Raw genomic sequence first — 23,877 nt, forward strand, 5'->3', positions numbered from 1 at the left:
CTCAAACTATATATAAAAAAACAAGACTGACAAAGGGCTTTTGATGGCAAAGTAATAATTTAGTCACAGATATAAAACTAAGAAAAGCACCGTGAGCGATGCTGACTCATCGCATGGCTCGAGTTGAATGTCAGTGGCTTTTTTAGATGCCATAGTTTGCCATCACTCCATGAACTGCATCATCTTCTCTCATGATCACAACACACATTTTCGACCTCCTACCGTGACAAATTTGCATCATTTCTGCAGCAATAGTCGATACAGGAAATGCAAGAGAAGACATTTGTCTGTGCATAGACTATCAAATCCAATCGATCAGCAATGTTGTTTGTTTGTTTGTAAAATAGAGTGCTGAGTTGTAATGTTGACTTTTAATCCAATTTAATATTAATTAATATTGAAGCCATAATGTATTAATGATTATGGAGTAATAATTATGTTGTGTAATTGAACAGTATGCAATTCTTTTGAACAGTATGCAATTATTTTGATCCTATTACATAATGTACTGCAATAACTATTCTGCGGTAATGTTCTTGTTCTAATTTTAAAAATATGGAAATTCAGACAATTTGTTGTAGAAGTGAATTTATACAGGTTGGCAGCTCAGCAGTCATAGCCATACGTGTAATTTGACTAATAATTGGCATAATATTTTTGTCAGTGTTTCGGTTTACGCCAATATTATTAATTTAAGGGCATCACTAGTACGGAGTTGTGGATGCTGTCTTAAAATCTCCATAAGAACGTTTTTAGGAGAATCTCAAATGTCCAGTGCATCCATCCATAAAACAAAGCACAAGGGCAAGATTTTCGATTATGATGTTTGTGGTGACCTCTTACAGCGTCTTTTTGTTGCTGCTGATTTGAGAGCATTTCAGTCATGTACCCAGTCCAGGTCTTTCTTAGTTATTCTGTATTCGTTTTTATTTCCAAGAAGCAAAGAAACACTGACGACAACGGTATCAAAGGATGATGCGAACCGTAACCATGGTAACTGAACTGCACATGTACAGTAACTACCGTGAAAGGGAGACAGGGAGACTAGTGGACCCGCATCCCAGAGAAAATATATTATTTACACGAAGAAAGGTAGTTTAGTTACCAGATAACAAAATAACTACATTGGCAGCACACCCTTTGGACGATACAGAAACAAATCTCGAACGATCTAAATGTGATTGGCCGGTCAGAGTTTGCATTTAAATCAATAATAGTGCAGCATTTGAGGAGCCCTCATCGGAGGCACAACTGCAAAAATAAAAAAATAAAAAAAACAGCAATGTAGGTGATGAGAATCTCCCTTATTTAAGGCTCCAAGTAAGGTGCCACATTTTATCTGAGGGGAAACATAAGATAGCAAGAAAAATAGTAATACAGCAGTACAACAATATAACAGTAATACTGCAGCATCCAAAGCTACGGCACAGCCACGATTCAAGTGGGAAAAAAAAACAAAAAACATGCTGAATTGAATTCATCAATCTGAACAAGACACGTTAACAAATAACAGATTTAATTGAGACGAGACTGAAGGCAGCAAGAAAAGAGAGAGTGACAGCAAACGAGAGACTGTGGAGTCAATACTGCACGGTCCACAATTAAGGCACAGGAAGACGGTAAGCGGGAAAGTGCAAAAAAACGTGCCAATTGAATGGGTCAGTCTGGACAAGACATGCCAACAAATAGATTTTTTTTGAGGGGAGACTTAGAGCAGCAAGGAAACGGAGCGTTTCAGCAGAGTGGAGACGACGGAGTATTGATGTGTCCAGAGCTATGGCACGAGAAACAGGGCAAGCGGGAAGCTACAAAAACCATGCTGCATTGAGCGAACAAGACATGCTAACAAATAACAGATTTCAATTGAGAGGAAACGAAGTGCGTCGAGAAAACGGGCCGTTACAGCAAAGCGGAAACTGTGGAGTGTAATGCTGACTGAAGTGTCCAGAGCTAGGACAAAGCAACAAGGCAAGCAGGAAAGTGGACTTTATTGGACTTTAGCTGTCAAGTGGGCTCAAGCCAAGTTGGATTGGCCTACAACTGTCCAACAACCACAACAGAACAACAACAATGAAGCGATCCATCATCTCGCTACCAATGCATCACCAACCGACCGCGTCCTACCTCTGGCCTGACGGGGTCTTCGATCCCGACGACGCAAATGGCCGTGAGGTCGCTGAGGATGTTGCTTTCGTCATCCCAGTCGGGCTCGGGTTCGCTGGGGAAATCGCGGTACGCCACGCAGATGGTCCTCAGGCCGTCGCAGGCCATGGGCTCGATCACCTTCTTCACCATCTCGTCCTTGTCCCGTGGACGGAAAACCCGCGGCTCGCCCACCTCGCTCAGAATGTGGTTGCATCTGTGGGTTATAACAAAGAAGTTGAAAAATCCACGATTGACGGTTATCAGCCAATATAGCGGATGTGAGTTTTTTTTGTTTTTTTTTGGTCCCTAAAATCTGTATCGGTGTCAGGCTCTACTGGCAACACTGTTGTTACAAAAACATTTGTAAAAATAGAGGCCTTGCACAGTATTCAAGACAATCTTACGTTAAGTGGATTATTATTCATGAAAATGGCGTAAGTGTTCCCATGGACTGATTTGTGATGACTCCAGGTTTCTCTAAATAGTCGCCCTACCCCACCCCATCTGCACTTGTGTTGATAATCTTGCTTACTTTTTGAGGACAATCTCGGACGCTCCCTTGCTGTACATGCGGAAGCTCCCGTCGGGCAGTTTGACGACGGTGCTCATGGATTTCCGCACCGAGTTGAAGGTGTACACTTTGTAGAGCTTCTCCTCGGGGATCAGGTTCCTGATTGGCTGGTAATCTCGCTTCAGGTCCAGCACCAATCCCAGCAGGCCGCACTCCGTCTTGTTGCCCACCTGTTTCGGCAAACCGCCTTCCTTATCCGGGGGCTGCGGAGATGCAAGAAGAGAGGTTTTGAGTGTTTGTGTTCTGACTGAGCAAAGCAAAACAAATGTATTCATATAGCGCATTTCATACACAAGGTAACTCAATGTGCTTTCCAAGATGCTTTTTTTAATACATGTTCCCTTTCAGGCGGCACTGAAGCGCAAATCTCATTAATGTCAACATCAGACGCACGTTACTGTCCTTTTAGGCAAGCCGCTTCGCACATTTGTTCAGCTCAAGATCACATTAGGATAGCGAGCAATGCTGTCATTCAGACTCATTTATCATCAAGAAAGCCTGCTTTAACCTTCCTGGTCTGTTGTTTTTCTTTGCTGGACAAAAAAAAATGCATGCATGTGTAATCATAAAAATTGAAATAAATACCCCCCAAAAAATTTAACCTGTTTTTAAGATATTTTTCCTCCCGTTTTAAACTTTATAACAGGTCAATTTAACCTACAACATAAGAGTAGACGTAAACAACCAAAGCTACAGGCTGACAAAAACAAAAAATACAATCATTAGCTGGCTTGGCAAAACAAAGTGAAATTGAGGAAGTGTAATTAAATCTTTAAACGAAAAACTTTGGTAAAAAGAAATAAGCAGTGAAAATACAAGAGAATCAAAGTGCGGAACCTTTAAGTACAAATAGCTTTAAATATAATAACATAATTAGTACAAAGTTACGTGATTTTGGTCCCTGCTCTACAAAGCAGCCGGTGTGGATGAGGCCAATTGTTCCATCCGTTCATTAGCTAAAGACAGACAGCGTCTCACTGATGTAATTATCGCTCATTAGGAGACTGCCTTCATTTGTTTTGTTTTTAAACCACACACTCACTGTAAAGTCTTCATCTTGCCCCACAGCTGAACATAAACCAGATACTGTATGTCCAATGGTGAACACGGGCCAGTACTGATTGGATTTCTAAATAATTGATAACATTTTATTAGAATTTTTTCTTTTTCTCCTCTTCGCTGGAGCTCCTTGGCTGGTGGCAGCTGCTGGGAGGCAGTCATGTAAATAGGGCCACGGTGAAATGAATCAACATTCATTATTATTCCTTCCTGGAAAGTCCAAATATTGAGTTGCTCTTTTTCTTTTCTTTATGCTGGGATCCAGTAGTCTTTGTGGATTTTTTTTCCAGCAATAAAACAAGCAGCTCACTTCAGCTGAAGACCAGTAACATTAAACTAGGGTCGAAGTTAATTTTGATTAATCAATTACAGATAAATAACGCATACAAAAAGTGAGAGAGAGAGAGAGAGAGAGAGAGAGAGAGAGGGCAAGAGAGAGAGAGAGAGAGAGAGAGAGGAAGCATTAGCGCTGGTTATGAAGGAATGTTAACTCACGATTGAAGAAGCTTGGGCACATTGATTAAACCGTTGGATGGATTTGGATTTTCTTTTTTAAAAGTGCCTGATGAAAGCGTGGAGAACACATGATTGTGTACAAGTTGTGAAAGACGTTTGCTGAATGCAAAACGTTGTCGAGAGCACGGAGCTAATGTTAGCGTCAACTTTTGTAAGGCTAATTTGTGTGGCTGAAAGAGGAGAAGAAAAATACTTTGAGGTATTGAACAGCCAATTGGTATGATGTTATTAAATCAAATTGCTGTGGTTTATATTGCAACAGCACTTTTGCGCAGTGCTTGTGTTTACAAAGAGTAATATTTGGCCTTTTATTCACTATTTAAAATATTTACATGCTTTTGTCAAAATATCCCAAGTATCAACAGTTATAGTACTTTTTAGCCTGTCTGAAATCAGTCTGACTCACGCGACAGGTCACCACGGCCCCTCCCGGTGTGGACGGCTTTCGTTACCATGACAACTCGGGGTGCAATGACTTGTCAAGCCCAATAAGGACAGTAAGAACTTGGATTGTACAATATTTTGACTCGCGGAGGCAGCAATTCATCCCCGTGCCGCTGAAATACACTTATTAATTAGTAAGTAAGCGGATCCGTGTATGTGGCGCATGCAGCGGACAAATCGAGAATAAATGCTTACGAATTGATTGGATGCATTTTTGGAAATTGGCAGCTCACTAAATACTTTACTGGTTGTGACCCACAATTTTTTCAATTCCCATACTAAGTATAAACACCACCGACACAGAAAAGGGGGTTGAAGATTTCCAGGCAAAAGGTCCCTACAGTTGCGGCAATATTTATTCGCCTGTATACAAGGGGAAAAATGCTGGATTTTCAACTCTTTCAACACTTTCAACACTTTTGCCGGGTCTCTGTGAAAGAGGCTTTGTGAGATTGGGCTGAGGTTGAAGTACAAAGGATACTTCATCGCTGGCACCGAGAGGCCGACGTTGGCACGACCGGGCTACCGTTGGCCTGTTTCAGGGGCCGCTCGGGCTGAGGACCAGCTGCCCTCTCCCTGGTCTTCGGGTGTTCCCGTGGGCAAGGACATATGCCAGAGGGAGTGCTGGCAACCTTGCTTCCTGTTCCACACGAGGCTCTCCCTAATCCACGCCTCCTGTTCCTTCCACTTTTCTCCTTCTTCTCAATCTTCACATTCACTCCCCTCCCTCTCAACGAGCTTCTTCTCTTGCGCGCTATCCCTTTCTTCTCGACAAGCGCCCCCCAACCCCCCCACCCCCCTTCCCTCTCGTGGATGATACGGTAGCTATTTGCATGAGTTGTGCAGGCCAACTGGGCTGAAGCCCGGAGGTGCGCTGGAGGGCACTAAGGCGTTCTCGCAGTTAATGATGAGGACACTCGTCACTCGAGTGCAGTCTGACAAACTCGAATAGTATCATGTCACCATCTTGTCAGACTCTCCTTGCTCTAGATCCCGATTTCCTGCTCCATCTTCTCCCACACGGCCTCCGCATTTCAGGCAGTCCTTTATCAGGGCAAGGAGCAGTAAATTGTATATAGGTGTTGTAAATTCACTAAAACTATTTGAAAAATAAAATAAAACGTCCAAAATTAAAAGAAAAACACTAAAATGTTTAAAAATAAAATGCATCTGCAAAAAATGTTTGAAATACAAAACTTTGAAATAAAAAGTCAATAAATAAATTGAAATATTTTAAACATTTAAACTAACAAATTTCAAGTAAAGCATTTAAAAATAAAAGAAAACTGTTAAAGTAAAACAAGCATAGACAACTGATTTGAAAATAAACCAGTCAAAATAAAAGAAATATCTGATAAGATTGTTAAATAAAGTTGAACTATTTAAAAAATACACTTGTTAAAATGCCGAAAAAGACCTATTCCAAAATTTAAACGGGCAAAACAAATTTAAAATCAATAACATAAAACATCTAAAAGACACATTTTTAAAAGAACATTAAAACAACAAAACAACTAAACAACTAAATAAAAATTAAATAAACCACACACAAAAATAGAATTAAGCATTTTATGGCAAAACAACATTTTTAATGTTTTTCATTTTGTTATCATTTGGAAATTACGTTGTACATACATACATAGTTTTTGTGTAGCTTTTCCATTGTAAAAATCAATGTCCTTTGGCAAATTGGATCTATTCCTTTTCTTTTTTTGTTTTAATTACGGTTTATTCTGATTATTTTTGTGAACACAAAATGGCATCTTACTTTAAAACTAATTTTTATTTCAGTTAACAAACATGTTTTTTTCAAATATAGTTTTCATTATGGCATTCATTTTCATAAACAACAATAACCTTGCTACAACAATATAGTAAAGCCTCACCGACCACAAGATTACGTACACCTATACAATCATAACATAAACATTATTTTTAATTTTATTATGATGATGATGATTATTATTATTATTATTTACTTTTTGGCAGAATGGGGATCACACTTTATGCTACAACCGGAGAGTTTTATATAATTCCTCTGTGGTTGTTTATATTATGATTGATTTTTATTGGAAAATAAAGTCAGCCAGAATGAGGTCTGACAGTGGACAGACACGGACAAAAATAGAAAACAGAAAGGAAGTAAAAAAACTGAATGGCACAAAATGTCCATAGAATTTCTTATGAGATAAACAATAAACCCCTGTCACGAAAGACAGATCTTTGTATCCTTTATGCATACATTTTCCTCTACTGCAGTCAAAAATAACCTCCCCAGAGATGCTTCTAAAAGATAAGTGGAATCATATTGTGCGTAAAAAGAGGAAAAAAGCAATTATATAAACATGACTTTCACCGTGAAGATGCAGCACATTCCCTGTGGGCCAATCATGAGAAAATTTAGCTGAAGAATATCTGAACTAGTCCTATTTCATTAAAGATGTCTGCTTAGTGTCCTTTTAGGCTCGACTGATTATCGCCAAACAAACCGTGGATGAGTAATAATGGCGTGGGCTTATATATCACAATGGTGCATGATTAGGAATTCTATTACCAGTGGCACCGGACAGCCCAGAAACAGTGGAAGTGTGGAATCCGCAGTGACGGGTGTGAGTGGGGGGAAAGGCGGGGATGCGATGAAGCTCTCAAGAAAGTGTCGATGATAATGATGCTCTGTCAACTCTGATGCGAAGTCGGGCTGTAGAGTCCCAAAAAGGACGGGTGAGCAAACTATGTTAATCAGTACGTGGGGGTGGCTTCATTTACAAGACACTCCAGATGACAAATGGGGCCAAAATGAAACTCGTGCAGAGTCAAAATGAGCAATGCTTTATAATAGAAATCACATTGTGGTGTTTTGTTTTTCTGAAATGCTGTTCATCAGCATCAGAGGCAAATTTTCACAAACCAAATTGGCGCTTGGGCTCAAGCCAAGTTTTATTTAAAAAGTATGTACCTCATATTGAATATATATCCATCCATCCATTTTCTGTACCGCTTATCCTCACTAGAGTCGCGGGCGGGTTGGAGCCTATCCCAGCTGTCTTCGGTCGAGAGGTGAGGTACACACTGAACTGGTCGCCAGCCAATCGCAGGGCATATATAAACAAACAACCATTCACACTCACATTCACACCTACGGGCAATTTAGAGTCTTCAATAAACCTACCACACATGTTTTTGGGATGCGGGAGGAAAGCGGAGTACCCGGAGAAAACCCACGCAGGCACAGGGAGAACATGCAAACTCCATACAGGCGAGGCCGGGATTTGAACCCCGGTCCTCAGAACTGTGAGGCTGATATGCTAACCAGTTGTTCACCGTGCTGCCTTGAGAGAGGCAATTATTATTTTTTTTAAATAAATCCATCCATCCATTTTCTTTACCGTTTATCCTCACACGGGTTCGCGGGCTGCTGGAGCCTATCCCAGCTATCTTCAGGCGGGAGGCGGGGTACACCCTGAACCGGTCGCCAGCCAATCGCAGGGCACATAGAAACAAAAAAAACATTCACACTCACATTCACACACACGGGCAATTGAGAGTCTTCAATTAACCTACCACACATGTTTTTGGGATGTGGGAGGAAAGGACATCGGGGACAGTGCCTCTGGATTGGCAGACTGGGGCGGTGGTCCCCCTTTTTAAAAAAAGGGGACCGGAGGGTGTGTTCCAACTACAGGGGGAATCACACTCCTCAGCCTCCCTCGTAAGGTCTATTCAGGGGTGCTGGAGAGGAGGGTCCGTCGGGAAGTTGAATCTCAGATTCAGGAGGAGCAGTGTGGTTTTCGTCCTGGCCGTGGAACAGGGGACCAGCTCTACACTCTTGGCAGGGTCTTCGAGGGTGCATGGGAGTTCGCCCAACCAGTCTACATGTGTTTTGTGGACTTGGAGAAGGGGTTCGCCCGTTGGTCCGCATATCCGGCAGTAAGTCGGACTCTTTTCCGGTGAGGGTTGGACTCCGCCAAGGCTGCCCTTTATCACCGATTCTGTACATAACTTTTAGGGACAGAATTTCTAGGCGCAGCCGAGGCGTAGAGGGGGTCCGGTTTGGTGGCCTCAGTATTGCATCTCTGCTTTTTGCAGATGATGTGGTTCTGTTGGTTTCATCAAGCCGTTACCTCCAACTCTCACTGGAGCAGTTCGCAGTTGAGTGTGAAGCGGCTGGGATGAGAATCAGCACCTCCAAATCTGAGACCATGGTCCTCAGTCGGAAAAGGGTGGCGTGCCCTCTCCAGGTCGGGGATGAGATCCTGCCCCAAGTGGAGGAGTTCAAGTATCTTGGGGTCTTGTTCATGAGTGAGGGAAGAATGGAACGGGAGATCGACAGGCGGATCGGTGCAGCGTCTGCAGTGATGCGGACTTTGTATTGGTCTGTTGTGGTGAAGAAGGAGCTAAGCCGAAAGGTGACGCTCTTGATTTACGAGCTACTTTCCTACCCTCACCTATGGTCACGAGCTGTGGGTCGTGACCGAAAGAACAAGATCCCGGATACAAGCGGCTGAAATGAGTTTCCTCTGCAGGGTGTCCGGGCTCTCCCTTAGAGATAGGGTGAGACGTTCACTCATCCGGGAGGTTCTCAGAGTAGAGCCGCTGCTCCTCCACATCGAGAGGAGCCAGATGAAGTGGCTGGGACATCTTATTCGGATGCCTGCCGGACGCCTCCCTGGTGAGGTGTTCCGGGCACGTCCCACCGGGAGGAGACCCCTGGGATGACCCAGGACTCGCTGGAGAGACTCCGTCCTTCGGCTGACTAGGGAACGCCTCGGGATCCCCCCGGAAGAGCTGGATGAAGTGGCTGGGGAGAGTGAAGTCTGGGCTTCACTGCTAAGGCTGCAGCCCCCGCGACCCGACCTCAGATAAGCGGTAGAAAATGGATGGATGGATGAAATAAAAAATAAAAAAAATAAATAACATTTTTTATATATATATATATATATATATGGCATATATGGCATGGTATGTGTGTGTCTGTGTGCGTTTATGCTCGCATATATATATATATACACGCACACAGACACACACATACACTGCACTGCAAGGCAGCAGGAAGTGGATACCAGTTATGTAACGCCCCTTTTACACTGCACTAACCGCTTCCCAACGACACTACTCTTTCTCAAGTAACCCCCTCGTGAGTGACGTCAGGAGGCGGAGTCAGGTTTCGTCTGCGTTTGAGAATCTGGGCATGAGTTGTGGCCTACAGCAGCTCCTTACGTGTTCTCAGTTTGTATTTGTGTGTTCGACTCTTTGCCCCGTTTAATAAACAGCTGAACGTGCATTGGCGACTGTGGCTCTACTTGCGGCATGCGAGAGCGGTACAGTACAATAAGTGCTCCATTTTTTCTCCCACTTCACTCGAGCAGCAGAAAATCTGAAACTCCCTGGACCACTAAACGACACCCCGTTACTTGGAAAAACTTGTAAATTGGGGCACCGGCAAGTCATGGTAGCACTAGCAATCGTGAAATAATGTGTAGAAATTCTTCTTTTCAGGACTTTTGGAAATGATAAAAGAATCCCAAAATGGGCAGTTTTCTGTGTCTTATCGAGTATGGCTTTCAGACTCTTGTAGGTCTACACGCCTACTGAATGTCATTTCACCAGATGACATTTCACCGGGTGAGGCGCTATTGAGCCAAGCCTGTCAATTTTTGAGTATTGAAAAGACCTCAAAATTAACCCTGTAATGATAAAGTATTGAAACCGAAAATTGGGTAACTCTAAGATTACTCCGAGATTGAAGATTAATTTCTTCAGCAAGATTTTTCCTTTGTCATGTGGCAACTTTTTCCAGTGATGATCATCTGCCTGGAGTGAGCAAAATAGTGGCAACCGCTAATGCTATTATTAGTTCAACTTCATTAGGAGAGCGGACTGGAGGAGAGGAAGCGACATGGCTAGTATGACTAATAAGTCATTTGGTGCCTCTTTGAGAGCTGTAGAGGTGTAACGTACGTGTGTTAATGCAGGCACTTCAAAATCATTTAGATCATCAGAATGGGAGCTTTCAGCTAACAGTGATGGAAATCGTGTAGTCGACAAGACGCAGACTATATTTGCTGTAAGTGCTTTCAAAAAAAATCTCCAATCCACATCGAACATGTTTATTCACCTTCATAGACACCGTCCCAAAATGAAGTGGGCAAAAAAATGAAAACACAGGCACAGTCTACTCGGTCAAATCATATTAATGAATTATATGTTATAAATAATACATCATATTTTTAAGATGAATTAATTGATTAAAAAATGTAATTGAATCTTAACTTTGGTGTATCGTCATAGTCCTACTCAAAATGGCAATTTATTTGGCCGAAGAATATTTACGGTGAATAAGACATTTCAAGAGGGCCTCTGCACCGCATGCTCGGGCCATTAAAAAACATTTTTCTCGGGCGGACACAAGTTTAAAGATATCTACGTGGATGTTTGTAAGGTGTATTTCAATGGGAGCATCGTACATCATGCTTGTCTGACATCACACAGTTGTAAAGATGACATCCAGGCCGTAGCCTTTGCGCATACTTCCTTGTTGTACGGCATGTGTGTGTGTGTGTACGTACTGTGTTAAATTTGTGCGAACCTCTCCCCATGGGATGACGCATCTCCACAGCATACTAGTGGCTGGATTATGAAGACAGAGAGGCGGTAAGGGGACGATGCGAGTATTAAAGGCTGCCTTCATTGGCTTTGTGCTGCCGCCGCTGTGTGTGATGCCCATCAAAGACTTCCACAGCCACCTTGGCATCCCACAGGATCGGCCTCTTATATAAGAACACAGTGGCTAACGTACAGCACGGATGGTGGAGCACCGAGGTAGTGGTGGGGGCGGCATGAGCTAAATATTCATCTGAAATGTGCCTTTTTTCAGCTCTCAGGATGAACTTCCTTCTTTAATTGCATGCTTCCCATTTCTTCTTCATTGAAGAGCTCCTAAACAATAAATGCATCCATATTTATATACGTTATGCGTGTTAATGCCCGCTCGCAAGCAAACTAAACAACTGTTTGTTACATCAGCAACAACATCCAGACGGCAGGAGTGACGGTATCAGAGTGCAGAGTGAGTTTGTGTAAGACTTCATGGACAAAAGTACAGACACAACAGAAGAATAGAAAGGCCAGGCTTTAGCAAACTGACGGAAAGGCAAATGCTTTGAACAATAAAGTATGATCCCAAACACACGAGTCCAAACAAACAAGCCCATATTGTAAAGCACAGTGGAGGTAACGTCTGGAACCACAAAGTTTGAAGACCCCTGCGGAAAAACACATTTTACTTCCTAAAGAGCCTACTAAATGTGGTTAGATGCATGGAAAAGCATGGGAGAACAATGTGACAAAATCCAAGTGCAGCAACTAATAACGTAGTGCAGAACATTTTGTACAATTTCCAACTAAACGATAGTGACAACTCGTTCCCGCGTGTGTCTCGAATGGGCATTTCAGGTAATAGCTTATTCAGCCCGACCAGTCTGTACACTGTTTTTGATCAAATGCTGCCCAGTGGGAAGCATTTCGAAGGGACAGCATGAGGTACAGTATAAGTGGATGGATGGAGTTTTTTTTTTTTTTAACTGGTTTTCAATTCTGAGTATCCATCTACCGAGCGCACCGTCTGCTGCATTTGGACAGATTGGCTCCAATTGCGGTCTGCTACACTCTGAATATCAGATTAGAGCAAAATTACACAAGCGCTCTCAAGGTGACAAGTTTGAGCGAATGCCTCCTGCATGTAAAGAGGCAGCCAAGGACACCGACTGCCTGGTTGCCTTCCTGTCTCCAAGGTGGCGGTGGCGGCGCATCATGAAAGTCTTCCTTTTCCATTGAATGATGGAAAGGAAGAAAAAGAATGTGTGCGGTTCACTACAGATATTCGTCTGGTCAAGTCTTAACTAAAGAAGCTTTGGTTTAAGAGCGCTAAAATTCTTTGAACGCGGTCAAAGTGTCAGAATGTTATTATATATGGTATAAAGGCGGATATAATCCACTCCGCCATCAAAGCTAGTTGAAACACTAATTTGAAACCCTAACTTTGAAACGCTAACCATATCTTGAAACTCTTATTTGAAACTCTAAAGCTTTGCTTGAACCCCTAACGCAGGCTTGGAATCCTAATTTTTAACTCTAATCTTCGCTTGAATCTCAAACCCAGGCTTGAAGCCATAAATGTGAAACTCAAATTTGGGATTGAAACCGTAAGCATATCTTGAAACCGTAACCCTAATTTGAAACACAGACTTTTAAACCCTAATTTGAAATGTGTAGCTTTGCCCAAAAGCCTAACCCGGGCTTGAAACCATAGGACAACTACAAGAAACACTAACCGTGTCATGAAACCCTAATTTGTAATCCTAACGCTCGCTTGAAACCCTAAAGATGGCTTTAAACCCAAATCTGAAAACACTAACCTTGACTTAAACCCCTAATTAATTTTTTTAACACATAAATCAAAACCCAAGATGCAGCTCTCAGCTTCAAAAAGGTTGTTGACCCTTGTCTTAGTCTATAAAATGTATAATTTAAATAAGATTGTCATGGATTAGCACAGTAACAATACCAGTGAATAGAATTAACAATGAAAAGGACATGAACGTCAAAAAATAGACAGTAAATAAAATGCTTACCAGTATCTTAGTAGTGTAGGCGCTGTTGATGGAGATGGAATTGACGAGCAGGTCCAGCGATTTTGGAGGCAGGACCCCCGGATCGGGGATCTCCTTGTAGTGCACGTCGCCAATGTAGCACTGCACGGCCGTCATGCGGTTGGTGGTGAGTGTGCCCGTCTTGTCCGAGCAGATGGCGGTGGCGTTGCCCATCGTCTCACACGCATCCAGATGACGCACAAGGTTGTTGTCCTTCATCATTTTCTGTCGGTTGAAATAAAAAAAAATGTCTTATGAACCCTGTCGATTAAAAACATATGACGACGTCGGTCACCTTGACGGAGTAGGCCAGAGAGATGGTCACGGCCAGCGGTAGACCCTCGGGCACGGCGACCACCAGCACAGTCACGCCGATGATGAAGAACTTGACAAAGTACTGGATGTAGATGGGCGTGCACTCGGGTATCCAAGGACGCTTCTGGACAACGAAGGCGTCGATGGCAAAGTACAACACCAGGATGATGACTGTGATGGCCGACATGAGCAACCCTGGGAAAATATACCAGACAGTGTAACGCATCGTTTCTACTTTGAAATCCAAATTTTAAACTCAAACTGGAAATCCTAGCACAGGCTTCAAACCCTACTTTGAAACCTGAAAACAGTTTCAAAACCCTAATTTAAAACCTCTTAGTCTGGCATGAAATATTATTGGAAACCCCAACCATTACCTGAAATCCTAACCCAGGCTTGAAATCATAACTTAAAACCTTGCCACTGAAATAGGGATGGGCGAGTACCAATAACCAGGTATCGTATCAGGCCGGTACCAGCCTTATTTCAATGTATCTGGTACTCCTTAAGGCTGCCGATACCAGCCACCAATACTAGTGGTATTGGTATTGGTGAGTACTCAAGAGTGAATCCCCGTACTGGTATCGGTCTGGAAGAAAGTGGTATCAAACATCTCTAGTTTGAAACTGTAACCCAGGCTTGAAACGCTAATTTGAAACCATAACCAACCCTAACGCTACTTTGAAACTTTAATCCAGGCTTGAAACCCTAATTTGAGACTCAAACCCTGTCTTAAATCTCTTATTTTAAATATTTAGTCATTCACTGACACTGAGAGATAAAGTATGTCAAATGTGCCAACATGAATATTAACTTGGAGGGCTGGCAGTGAATGAGTTAACCAGTACCACAGTTCTAAACTCTAGCACAGGGTTCAGACCCTACTTTAAAACCTGAAGCCCCTTTCAAATCCTAATTTGAAACCCTAACCTGGCATGAAATGCTAATTTGAAACCCTAACCATTGCCTGAAATCCTCACTCAGGCTTGAAATAGTAAATTGACACCATAAACAAATCCTAAACCTAATTAGAAACTCTAACCATGCCTCAAAACCCTAATGTGGAACCGTAACCACTGCTTGAAACCCTAACCCAGGCTTGAAACACTAATTTGAACCCTAGCCTCATGTTAAAATACAAATTCTCCATCCTGACCATAGTTTGAAACTCTAGCCCAGGTTTGAAGGTGAAGCAGTATGTGGCTCATTAACCAACATTACTTTGTACGCTGTTCCAATTAACAGCAAACAATTCTATGTTTGTGGTCATGAGGTGCCTTGTGGGACACATAGCTGCTTTGTTAATCAGAAGACCTTTACTGCATTCTCCTCTTCTTAAGGCTTGGTGCAGCAGCATGTGGCTCATTACTCAATGCTATTTTGCATGCTCTCTTCCAAGTGACAGCTTCCTTGTTCGTCGAAGACCTTGCGTACTGTTTTCCTCAAGTCTGCTCTATGTAGTTTTTCTTCCTCAGACTTGGTGAAGAAGCACCTGACTCATTACCCAAGGTCATTTTTGTATGTTCCAAGTAACTGTAACGTTTGGATGTTTTTGGTCACAAGGGTAGCTCGTATCGACCAGAAGACCTTACTGCAATTTGTTCATTTGCTGAATGCAATTTCTCCCCTTCTTTAGACTTAGTGCAGCAATATGTAGATAATTAACCTTTTTTTTTTTTTTAATTATTTTTATTTTTTTTTGTACGCTCTGATCTAATTCACTGTGAACAATTGTATGTTATCACGATGGGATCTCCTCTGAAATCAGCTGCCGTGTTAGTCGGAAGACCTTTTCTACTTCATTACGCACATCTCTTCTATGCAATTTAACCTCTTCTTGAGACACAGTGACGCAGTATGTGGCTCATTAACCTAAGTTATTCTTGTATACTCTGTTCCAAGTAACTGTCAACAGTTGTACAATATGCTTGTAGTCACGACAGCTCGTATGGCATCAGTTGTCGTGTTTTTCAGAAGACCTTGTGAACTGCCTTACATGCATCTGCTCAATGCAATTTTTCCATGTCTGGCAAGAAATAAATAAAACAAAAGACAACGAATGATGTTTCCCAGAATTTATAACAGCTATGCGTCGCCATACGTCCCGCTGGAAAGTATATTTTTCGTGCCTGACACTGAACCCAAAGTCACCTCGCAAAGCTTCAAATGGTGCTTAGCAGCCGCCACACTGGGTGTCAGGCAGAGTGCACGGCAATGCGATAGTAACATAAAGCACACACACGAGACAATCACAAGCTCCCGCAGTGAGCAAAGTCCACACAGTCTGTGCCGAAAGCACCCGGCGATCCATGTGTATGCTAATCCATCCGCAGCATTGCATTGTTCTGACACCACGTCCTCATTCCGTCACTCACGCCGACCGGCTGATGTAACGGTGTCGCTATGACAACAAGGACTTTCTTTGAGGAATTCTCGGAAGAAATAAAAGCTTCTCCACTGAAATAGTACATCAAAAATAGTTTATTTCTTATGCAACTTTTAAGGACTTAGTTCAGAAAAAAAACTACATGCATTTTACACGCCATTGCTGCAGAGATAACACCCACAATGTGGGCATGTTGGAATGTGTGCTGTGCTATAAATGCCTGCCAATATGCACACACACACTCCTTCACACCCTAAATTGTATTAGAAATGTGTGTAGGTCCTCACGTACAAGATTATTTTTAAAAACTCCATGAGAAAACACATTAGCAGACTGTCAAGGGCAAGCCAAATAGACTCAACATGGTATGAGGCCATTTTAGACAAGAAGAAATAATCCCAGGAGAGGCATTTAAATATCAGGGAAATATTTTTTAGACTGATAATAAAGAGCCCAATTATTCCTGAATCTTCATTTTATTTTCATTTCGGCTTGTCCATGTAAATACACGGGATATATTTTTTACATTTAATGACTCAATTTGAAGAATACAAAATCATTCTATAGCAGAACATAAATAAAATGTGTTGTAAAAAGTTTTCAATTTAGCAAATTTTGGGCTGACAAATGACAAAAAACAAATAAAAAAATGTTTCTGTGTGGTGTGTATATATGTTCATTTTTTAAGTACTTGTGTTTGGGAGGACAGCCTATTAAAATGACCGATTATACCGATGCATTACATGTGGCGAGATGACCCCAAATATTATTGAAGTAAATGTATTAATTTATTATTATTATTAAAATAATTAAGAAATTAATTAAATGAATTAAATAAGGTCTTAATAAACTAATTGTGGAAGAAAAAATGAAAGACAACCAAAAATAAATTGCGTGTATGATGCTATAATTAAAACAAATACATTGATTTTCTTTTAAAAAGGCAGAAAAAAAAGTATTGTTTTTTTAATTAATCATTTAGGTGCTTAGTAAACTGAAGTGGCACAATGACTGTTCAATCTTGAAAGTTTCCAGAAAATTATGGTTGAATTCCCAACTGTATGATTTTGAGGGCTTCTACTGTAATTGTTTATTGTCAGACGGTACCTGCTTTGCCGATCTGGACGGCCAGCTTGGTGAGCTTCCCTTGCAGCACCGACTTCTCCTTCTTGGGAATGGACACCTTCTTCCGTTCCTTCTCCTCCTCGCCACCCTCGGCGCTCTTAAGGGGCTGCATCTCCATGGCGGCCGCGCCATCTTGCTTCTTCACTGCAAAGAGCACATAACCAGAGCGAGCAACAGCGTCAGGAACAGTGAGTTTAGGGCACGCAAAAAGGAGGAAAAATGAAGTCAGAGTGTAGCAAAGAGAAATCAAAACAGGAGGTAATTAGTAGGTATGCAGCTTCCTTATCTTTGGGAAGAACATGATCAATGCCACCATGTAGGCCAACATACATATACGGTCGTAAAAAGGTCCAGGATGGGATTTCAAATTCTATACGCATGCATCCAATAACAGACTATAGACCAGGGGTACTCAATAGGCGGCCCTCTATTTTTGGCCACTATACTGTTCCGGCCTTTTCCAAAATCAGATGAGATTGGGCGTTCTCATTGTAGTGTGGTGGCAAGACAATTAGCCCATTCCTTGTGTCTGTGAGGCTTGCGCATATGAGGTGGGCGCCTACTGCGTGGTAGTCACGCCTTCATCAAAATATGTTTCTAGGACTTGTCTCCATGCAAACGATACACATACAGCTTGTAGAAAATGCCCCAGGGTTATTCATTATGAGAGAAAATACTATATGTTCATCTGTACAATGTAGGTGTTTCAAGTATTTATCACTTTTGTGTTTATGCATATTTGTTATTCGAGCGGCCCATTTCACGGCTTGCGCACGGGCAGTGGCGTCGGTGTGGCTGCAAGCAGAGCGTGCAACTCAGTCGGTGGCTTGTGTGTACCAGACTATACATTTCCTTCTGCTGTGTGCGCCAATGCCAAAGTAAGTGGTGACACACAAGTGCCTTGTTAGTATTAGCCTTTACTTGTTGCACAAAAATGCGTTATTAGTGTTCCATGTGAAGTTGGTAAGTCAAAGTTACACATATGGATCGCAAAGTAAAATACAGTACTTCCGTTACCGGACATTGTAGGCTTTCTCTTTCAGAATAAGAGCATAATACAGGAAGATACAGTATACTGTATGTTAACTTTGTAAATGTTGCTAACTTAACAGTGTTCTTGATATCATTTGTAAGTGTACTAATTAGATTTTTGTTATTATTTATTCTGTTTGGGTTCACTTACCAATCTGTATTTGGTTATTATTTCTCGCGCTCAAAGTGTGAAGCCCCAATATTTATTTCCTTCTTTATTGTAGTTCTTTGCATTTCTATTCAAAAAGAAAATCATTCTTATCATCAATCTGAAATACTTATTTTGGATTAATGACCAGTGTCATGTTTTGTTTTCCATCCATCCATCCATTTTCTGAGCCGCTTCTCCTCACTAGGGTCGTGGGCATGTTTTGTTTTATTCAACTATTTATTTTAACTTAAGTCAAAATGGAAATAACATTCTATTTCAGTCCCTAATCATGTTGGTTTTAACTAAAATAACATTTTGTCTTGAATGTTACAGTATTATTGCACGTGTCCTGACCAACATCAACAAATTGACCTTTAACTCATTGAATTGTTTTTTTTTTTTTTTGCAGCCCTTTAGGATTGTATATGAGTACCCCTGCCATAGACCATAAAAGAAACAATCATTTCTAAATTCTGCAATTGGGACTTGTATTAAAAAAATAAAAGTCGAAAAAGTGATGTTTCTTTAACAGCACATTTTTATTTTGCTATCAAAAGCCATTCCCAAATGGTTCAAGGAATACAACCACTTTTCAGATGTTATAGGTGGCATGAAAGCAAAAAATACGTGCAAATAAGTCACTGTCTACTTCATATTGTTTCGTTTAAAAAAAATAATAATAATAACTTCCCGGGTGTCTGGGAGAAACGGCCCAATTCAATAAAACCTGCCTACATTTTACTGCTGATTAGTAAAGAACGGAAAAAGGTAAAATAATATTTTTTTTCCTGGTGAAAGAAGGGAGTCTATTCTTTCATTTAGTATATATACTGTATATAATCGTGCGTTTTGAAAAATCAGTCAAATGCTATAAAATGACTAGCAATATACGGGTTTGTCTTTGCTGTAAATGGCTGGCATTGAATGAGTTAAGACACGAGCGCCTCAAGTGTCAACTATGACAGTCAACCACAAAATGAGAGCGTAAAGCGTCAACTGCAGGATGACATGTCGACCAAGAAAGAGTCAAACACGATAAAAGCGCCTAAAGCGTCAACTACGACATGGGAGCCTCACGTGTCAACTACGGCGAGGGCCTAGAGATTCAAACACAAGCTAAAGTGTCAACCATGACATAAGAGCCTTCAGAGTGTAAAAAATCTTATTGTTCATCATCTTTGTAAAACTTATAACGGACCTCTTTATATAGTGTGAGTTTTCTGATCCTGTTATGTGCGTAGTGATTAAAAAAAACAACCTTTGAGGTTATTGAACAAGGGAAATAAGTTATGGCATGCAATTGAAGTACTAGAAGATAGTACTGTAAAAGGATTGTGGAGGTTTTCCAGGTTCATGGATGACATTATCATATTACAGAGGCTGCTGACATCACGACAACACGTCAACGTCAACAATAACAACAAGAACAACAACGGGACAACACAGCAGTGGCAGACGCAGCAGAGGGGAAGGGAGTGGAGGGGAGGAGGGGGGTTTGTAGTCTAACCTAATAAGACTCCAGGTTAAACAAAGGCCAAACATGAGCCACCCAACACTTTAATTGTCTGGTAGAGTTAAATCCCGGAATCCTTTTCTGCATTAGAAGTGCACAATCCTCATGGAGACGAATTGAATGTAACCTGAATTTGACCCACAGCTTACACTGCACACCAGAGAGAGGGAGGAATAGGAGGAGGGATAGGAGAAGGAAAGGACGGAGGGAGGGATGTGGTCTGGTTACCTTTAATCTGGTTGCTCTCCATATTGCCATCTTGCATTTTACCTACGATGGAGACATACAAGACAGTAACAACATAGATAACCAAGGCAGACATGTCAACAAAGAATCATCACATGGACAAAAAAAAAAAAAACCCACACACGGTGAGGGACACCCTCCCAGCAAGAACAAATAAAACAAATACAGGGAGACAGGAAAATGACTTTTAATACAACATCTTTGCAACATAGAAAGTGATATGTAGGTGGGCTGGATTACAAAATTAAAAATCATTCCAAAAAGTTTGGAAATTCATGTTTGTGTTTGTAATGTCTTTAACGTAACAAAGCTTCTTTTACACCGTTGGAGGAAAGCCTGGACATTTCCCTTTTTGCCATCCCGCAGCAATGTGTTACCAGCACTTAATTGGACAGGCTGTTCAATATGCAGTGACCAAGACAACCATTTTGAATGACATGTGGACCACGTCAAGTCGATTATGTGGGAGAGGAATCCCAATACTGTGGAAGTCAGACAATTTTTAGGCACCTCACACTCGAACGGAGTTTGTATATGTATTGTATGAATATAGTATGTTTTGCAGTAGGTAGTAGGAATTGTGTGTCACCATCGTGAGAAAAGATGACGAGGCAGTTCATGGAGTGAATGAAGATTGTCTTGTGAAAAAGTTTTTTTTTTTTTTTTTTAAAAGCCACTGATGCTCAATCTGAGCCCTGTGGTGAGTCAGTCACTCACTGCGTGTTTCTTAGTTGTATAACTGTAAAAAAATATTCGTCTTTTTTTGTTTTACTGTATACTTTGAGGTGTCACAAAACCAAAACATATTAGTGTCAAGGTTTTTTAACAAAAATTTCATTTTCTCTGCTTTTTCTGGTGAAAGAAGATAGTCTCCTATTTTGTTTTTTTTTGGGTAGGTTTGGTGGTTATATTGCCACAGATCACAATATTCTGTGGGTCTTGAAATATCAGTCAAAATGCTCCAAAACGGCTGGCAATATGGGGAACTCTGCTTTGAAAACATCTAGCAGTCAATGAGTTAACTGATTACTTCTGGGAACCACATTGGTTGACATCTCCCGGTTTCAAGTGGCAGGCAATCCCACAGCAGTGTGTGACCAGGGTTTCCATCCTATAAACTTAACCGTCAAGAAGCATCAAACACGAACTTCCCAACCTTTTGGTGTATGTTGACTTTGAGTGAGCTGCATACAAAACAGAAATGAGCTATTGATAGTTCAATGGCATATTTCATCAAACATCATCAAGCACACAAATTGAACAGGCTTTAACATAGCATGTAGCATTTAACACGGAACACGATGATGTCGCTGACAGCACACAATGGAGACAGCGTGCACAAAGTGTGTGTGCATGCAGGATCACAGACTCAAAGTGAAGCAGAATGAATATGTGAAGAGGGAGAGCGCGAGAGCCTGAAGGAAAAAAGCCTCCCACACGAAGTTACATAAGTAGAAAAAAAAAAAGAAATCAAAACTTAAGTTTGGGGACAGGGAATTTAATTTGCCGGTGGATTCTTGCTTGCTCAAGGAAAGAAGTTTAATTTTAAAATGTCTTATTCACACATTTGCTTATTTTCTGTAATATTAGCCGTCTACCCGGGGCTATAATTACAGTGATGAGCACTAATTGCGTAAAAAATTAAGACGAAAATCTTTCCGCCTGTGCTTTAAATATTACCAGAGGAATGCCGGAATCGTCCACACGGTTGCAAAGTCTCCGTTTCACACAGCAGACGCCAGAGTTGTGGTGGGGATGACAAATCGTTGCATCCCGGGACACTGCAAGGTCGCCGTCACGGTACAAATAATCGCCCGGCTGTTTCGAGCACAAGCAGCACATTGCCACCGGTCTCCTAGGAGACGTCGCGGTGCCACGGTGAAAGAAGTTAATCTTTTATTTCATCCTGAAACAGCGACAATGCGGAAGAGAAGGACTTGTACTGAAGGAAGTAAAGAAGATGGCTCTAAGCTTTTGTCAGTCAGATCATGTATTGTTAAATAAGAAGATATATGCTCAGGTTAAAAATATATTATTGTTTCAGGATGCTTTGTTAAATACAAAGGTATATGCTAAGGCTAGGAATACTTGATATTTTCAGCATCCTTGCACGCTCTTCAAATGTATTAAATATTCACATACACAAAGAACAAACACACCATTGGGAACTTCAAGACTTTTGGCTACAGCTGACAAACAGGTAGCATAAGGGCAAGCAAGGCTAGCGTGATAAGATGCTAAATTTATGATTATTTTTCTTTTTTTCTTTTTAACTACGATCACAAGTACTTCTTCCACTACTACACTATATTCATAAAGAACGTATAGATTTACAATTTTGCTATGACAATTATATTTTTTGGGGGGGTTTGAAACTCAGATGCAAATCTTTGTACAACCTTACTTGCATTTTCTGCTCCATAGTGTGTCTGGTGAGCCCAAAAGAGAGAATATGTTCATGTATAAATACCGGTTTCTTGATGTACTGCAAATATTTTTTGTCGCTGTATATTGCTTCAAAAAAGTGCCTCAACAAAACAATCAGAGTGAGGCCTCCTCCAAACGTGGATGAAAATCTTATATATAATCTGAAATTAAATTAGGCAATATTCAGATTTTTTCTATACATTCGGTACGCTACAGAGAAAGAGGATATTAGGTACAGGACAGGATGTGTAATTGCCTCATGTTTCCTCCCACATCCCAAAAACATGCACGGTAGGTTGATTGGAGACTCTAAATTGCCTTTAGGTTGATATGTGAGTGTGAATGGTTGTTTGTTTATATGTGCCCTTCGATTGGCTGGCGACCAGTTCGGGGTGTACCCCGCCTCTCGCCCGATGATGGCTGGGATGGGCTCCAGCATGCCTGTGACCCTAGTGAGGATAAGCAGTAGAGAAAATGGATGGATGAATTATTTGGTTTGTTTTTAAAAAAAATGTTTGCATTGTTATTGTTTTATTTTATCAGTCATCAAATCGTTTCCTGTATATGCAAAAAAACAAGCAGTTTTATGGGGTGCATTTTGTTCCTTTTCCATCGTTCTTTCCTTTTATACTGAACCCAATGTGAACCTAACCGTGACCTTAAAACCAAGAAGCATACCAAAACGTGATTTCTTTTTTTTTTTTTTTGATGTACCGTTACACCCTCATATGTTAGCGGTGCACAGACCACTTTGTGTGTGTGTGCATGTGCTGTTTTTTCAGGTGCTCACTTAATTTAAATCACATAGATATGGGTCAGTTTAAAAACAACAACATGTAAACAGTCAAAAAAATCAGTTATAGGTATGAAATCAATATTAGGAACAGCTTGAAATTAATTAGACACTGGGTGGATAACATTGTGACAGGGGTATATCACACCTGTGGGTTGGGGGGCAGATGAATGAAATCTAAGTCATCAATGATGACAGTTAGAGACATATGAGGCAAGACTGTGGGGAAAAAAGGTAGAACTTAAATGCCAAGCAGAGGGTACGAGGCGGTGGATTCATGGCATGGTGAGGAGGCCAAAGATGATGACAGAAAGAGGATCAGAGGTTTTGTCAACCTACCATTAATAAGGTTGGCACTGCCTGGGGCATTGAAGCCCACTGCCCCGTCCGTGGCAATAGTGGCGATGGGGTGGATGGGGGGGTGCGAGCAGTCTAGCCAGTAACAATGGAAGCCCAACATAAATGCACACACACGCAAGAACAAACACAAGACAGTGAACAGAAAA

General features: G+C 41.3%; 1 protein-coding gene across 11 annotated transcripts in view; it reads right to left on the bottom strand.

The window, feature by feature from the left end:
• The window catches only part of atp2b2 (ATPase plasma membrane Ca2+ transporting 2), a 122,085-nt gene that overhangs the window by 25,757 nt on the left and 72,451 nt on the right, over positions 1-23,877 (bottom strand). For 8 of the 11 annotated variants that reach the window (XM_061783481.1, XM_061783480.1, XM_061783479.1 and 5 more), the window contains 7 exons: positions 23,711-23,803; positions 20,134-20,175; positions 17,192-17,353; positions 13,679-13,893; positions 13,366-13,608; positions 2,678-2,919; positions 2,125-2,359 (listed from right to left, as the gene is read on the bottom strand). In XM_061783481.1, coding sequence (XP_061639465.1) covers positions 2,125-2,359; positions 2,678-2,919; positions 13,366-13,608; positions 13,679-13,893; positions 17,192-17,353; positions 20,134-20,175; positions 23,711-23,803 — 1,232 coding nt within the window. The remainder of the gene's footprint in view (positions 1-2,124; positions 2,360-2,677; positions 2,920-13,365; positions 13,609-13,678; positions 13,894-17,191; positions 17,354-20,133; positions 20,176-23,710; positions 23,804-23,877) is intronic. The other 3 variants (XM_061783486.1, XM_061783487.1, XM_061783483.1) reach the window with 2 other exon arrangements.

The sequence above is a fragment of the Phyllopteryx taeniolatus genome, chromosome 9 (assembly GCF_024500385.1).
Source record: "Phyllopteryx taeniolatus isolate TA_2022b chromosome 9, UOR_Ptae_1.2, whole genome shotgun sequence".
Taxonomy (NCBI): domain Eukaryota; kingdom Metazoa; phylum Chordata; class Actinopteri; order Syngnathiformes; family Syngnathidae; genus Phyllopteryx; species Phyllopteryx taeniolatus.